Source organism: Centroberyx gerrardi, chromosome 17, assembly GCF_048128805.1.
Source record: "Centroberyx gerrardi isolate f3 chromosome 17, fCenGer3.hap1.cur.20231027, whole genome shotgun sequence".
NCBI classification, from domain to species: domain Eukaryota; kingdom Metazoa; phylum Chordata; class Actinopteri; order Beryciformes; family Berycidae; genus Centroberyx; species Centroberyx gerrardi.
In genome coordinates this window covers 4,782,294-4,785,245 of record NC_136013.1, presented here as the reverse complement: position 1 = coordinate 4,785,245, position 2,952 = coordinate 4,782,294, and the positions used below count along the sequence as shown (strand labels likewise).

General features: G+C 44.2%; 1 protein-coding gene across 1 annotated transcript; it reads right to left on the bottom strand.

Annotated features, from left to right (window-relative positions):
- Positions 1–1,606: 1,606 nt before the first annotated feature.
- Positions 1,607–2,743, bottom strand: LOC139918145 (G-protein coupled receptor 151). The gene has a single exon (XM_071907426.2). The coding sequence runs from the start codon at positions 2,741–2,743 to the stop codon at positions 1,607–1,609; it is 1,137 nt and encodes a 378-aa protein (XP_071763527.2).
- Between the last annotated feature and the right edge of the window lie 209 nt (positions 2,744–2,952).

Here is a 2,952-nt window from a genome sequence, read left to right as displayed (position 1 = left end):
AAGTAATTTTATAGATTTGTCTATTAAATGGACTGTTTAATTGGCCATTATTAAATTTAGCATCCCAGTGTGGAGGACAACTCAAAACATATTGTGAATAATATAATGAATAGCCAAGTGTACCAAGGGTAGGCATTTGAAGCAATGGTCCATTGTCAATAAATAAATTATGTGCAGGAGCACAATCATGCTGAAAAGCTTTAGAGGCTTTCTTTTTTTTCTCTTCAACCTCTAACCTTTCTTTTCACTCCGGCAGACTAAAATGTCAAATCTGCCGGGCATCGGAGCCGCAGGAGGCCGCTGCTTCGGTGGTAAACACACTGACAACTAAAAACCACTGAAAGGTTACATCATTAACCCAGTTTATATGATGGTCACCTCACCCGACCGTCCACTATACAATGCACACTGTAAAAATACTAACCAGACTATTTATTTAATATAGCTATCAACAAATCTTATAACTTACAAGCCCTGACTACAACTGCTTCATTAGTGTGAACAACCACATTCACAAAAGCTAAAGAAATAATTTGACACTACTAAGCCACATTGTCTACTCAGTGTGAAACTTTTATACTGGGTCATTCCTCACCAGTTGACTTCAGCATGTTGTAACCCACTTGATTTGGAAATAAATGCTGTAACAGTCGAGAAAATAACTTGAAACAACTTGAAATACTATTTGGTGGCCAAAAACTTGTGAGTTGGCACAAGTGTGTGTGAAGCAGAATTTCATGAAGGATCTTTAACACTGATTTTGACAATGATGTAAACTGTGAAAATACACAAAAGACACATATTGTCCTATTATGCAGTTGGTCACTGTGCCTGCAGCAATGAATCACAGCATCTTGTCTTTCATGGTGTCATGGTGTTATGGCTTGTCAGTTATTGTAACTGAGACACTGTATTTAAGTCCAGTGTGTTCATTCATTCATAATGGAAAATAAAATATATACATATATGTTGACCAGATACAGTACAATCTGCTAAACTGGTGGCATGCTACTTTCCCTGAAATATGATTGTTGACTTGACCTAAAATACCCAGCTGGATTAGTTGTGAATTTAATATGGAAAAATGATTTCTGTTTTTACAGCGCATGCCATCTCATAACCTTTTGAATTAAATGGAGAGCTTTGCTTGTCGAACTGTATTTCATCCGTGATTAAGGTAGGCTAAGTGTTTTTATAGCCTTTGGGGAAAAAAGAGAGCAGTCCATATTTGAGAATGTTTTAATATCCATGTTATGCATCACATACACAATCACAACAAACCCCCCCGATGCTCAAGTGGCCTGAATATTTACATATACTTTTACATCATGAACAAATTGTTACAAAATCATTACTCTACTTACAGTGCAGCTGCCAAATACTGTAGGCTAGAACAAATATTCACAATCGATAGAGATTGACATATATCTGCAGTAACAACAAAACAGAATAGTGTACAAGTTTATTTTATATCTAATCAAGCTCACGACAGCAAATAGGCCGCTACAGCCTTTCAACAAGGGTCAACAATAAGAGAACCAATTGAGAACGAGTTGAATTCCTCTGCTAAAAAGACACATTCACGTCAAACGACACATCAGATTCATTACAACATTTTCTCCTCTCTTTCCCATGGAACTGGATCCTGTTCTTCCTCGACGTGCGTATTCCTGCGCCCTGTCCAAAAGTGCTCCACATCTGGGAAGGTCTTCTCCTTGTCTTGCGAGTTGGCGTTGGCGATGGCATTGGCTCCGACCTCCGCCCCGTTCCCCTCCGTTTTTGGATACTTGTTGCTGGGAACGTGCTTCGAGCCTCTGCAGGTCGCGATGAACCAGAGGGTGATGAGTCCGTGGCGCACGTCGTCGTACATGGTCATTAAAATGACCGGAGAGAGGGAGCTGCATGCGTAAAGAAGCACCTGCGCAAAGATGACCAAACCCACAGGAGGCTTGTTGTACCCGAGCCTGATCCAGGTGAACGTGCCCCACTCCGGCAGCAGCATGAGGGCATTGGCGCCACTCAGACACAGTAAAACCAGGGTAACCTTGCTCTGCTGCTGGGGGCCGGGCGCGTGGTTCACCGCGGTGTGCAGTGTTTTGGTGTAGTAGGCGAGTGTGAAGATAATGGGCAGCACAAAGGTTGCAGTCGGGTAGATCTTGTAGAACAAATTCATGAAGTCAGACGCGCACACTGGCATTTCAGAGACGCAAATAGCGGCGTCGCGGCCAAACGGCTGCAAAGAGGCGAACAACATCTGGGGGATCGGGAACATCATGGACACTATCCAGATGAACACCAGCGCGCCGTGGATCCACGTCGGGCTGAACAGCGGTCCTTTGGCGGTGCTGGAGACCAAGTTATGCTTCGCCCTGGTGCTGACTGCAAGGATTAAAGTTTTTGCAACTACACAAGAGTGCTGGAACCAGTCCGTGGTGCTGCAAACAAAACTGCCCAGCGTCCAGGTCTGCTTGTAGTAGGTGACGGCGCGCACGGGAGCGCACAGCAGCAAGATCATCAAGTCTGTCGAGGCCAGAGAGGCGAGGAGCGCTTTCACCTCGGAGCCCCGTCCGTTCCTAAAATCACGAATGAAAATCAGGAAAACGAGCAAATTCCCAACTGCCCCGGACACACAAATCCCTATCAGGATGACAGGCAGCGCTGTTTTGGTCTCTTCCCCCTGGAGAAGCTGAACTCCCCCGACAAAATCAAAAAACGAGACATTTTTCGGTCGATCAATATTCATTTTCTTTTTCTTTTTTTTTTTCCTCCGTGACTTTCAAGTTGGACCGTGTTGAAATGAAACTTTTGAAATCAACAACAAACCCTAAAGCTTTTTTTTTTGTTTGTTTTTTTCCACTTCTCCCCACAGACGGATGTCCTGGAGGAAAGGCGGAGGAGCTGTCCGGGGCGCCGCGGTGCTGAAACGCTGCTAACGGGGTCGTGATCGCATCA

What these genes read in the sequence shown, in the direction of transcription:
- LOC139918145 (XM_071907426.2), bottom strand. Translation starts at nt 2,743, where the DNA reads ATGAATATTGATCGACCGAAAAATGTCTCGTTTTTTGATTTTGTCGGG.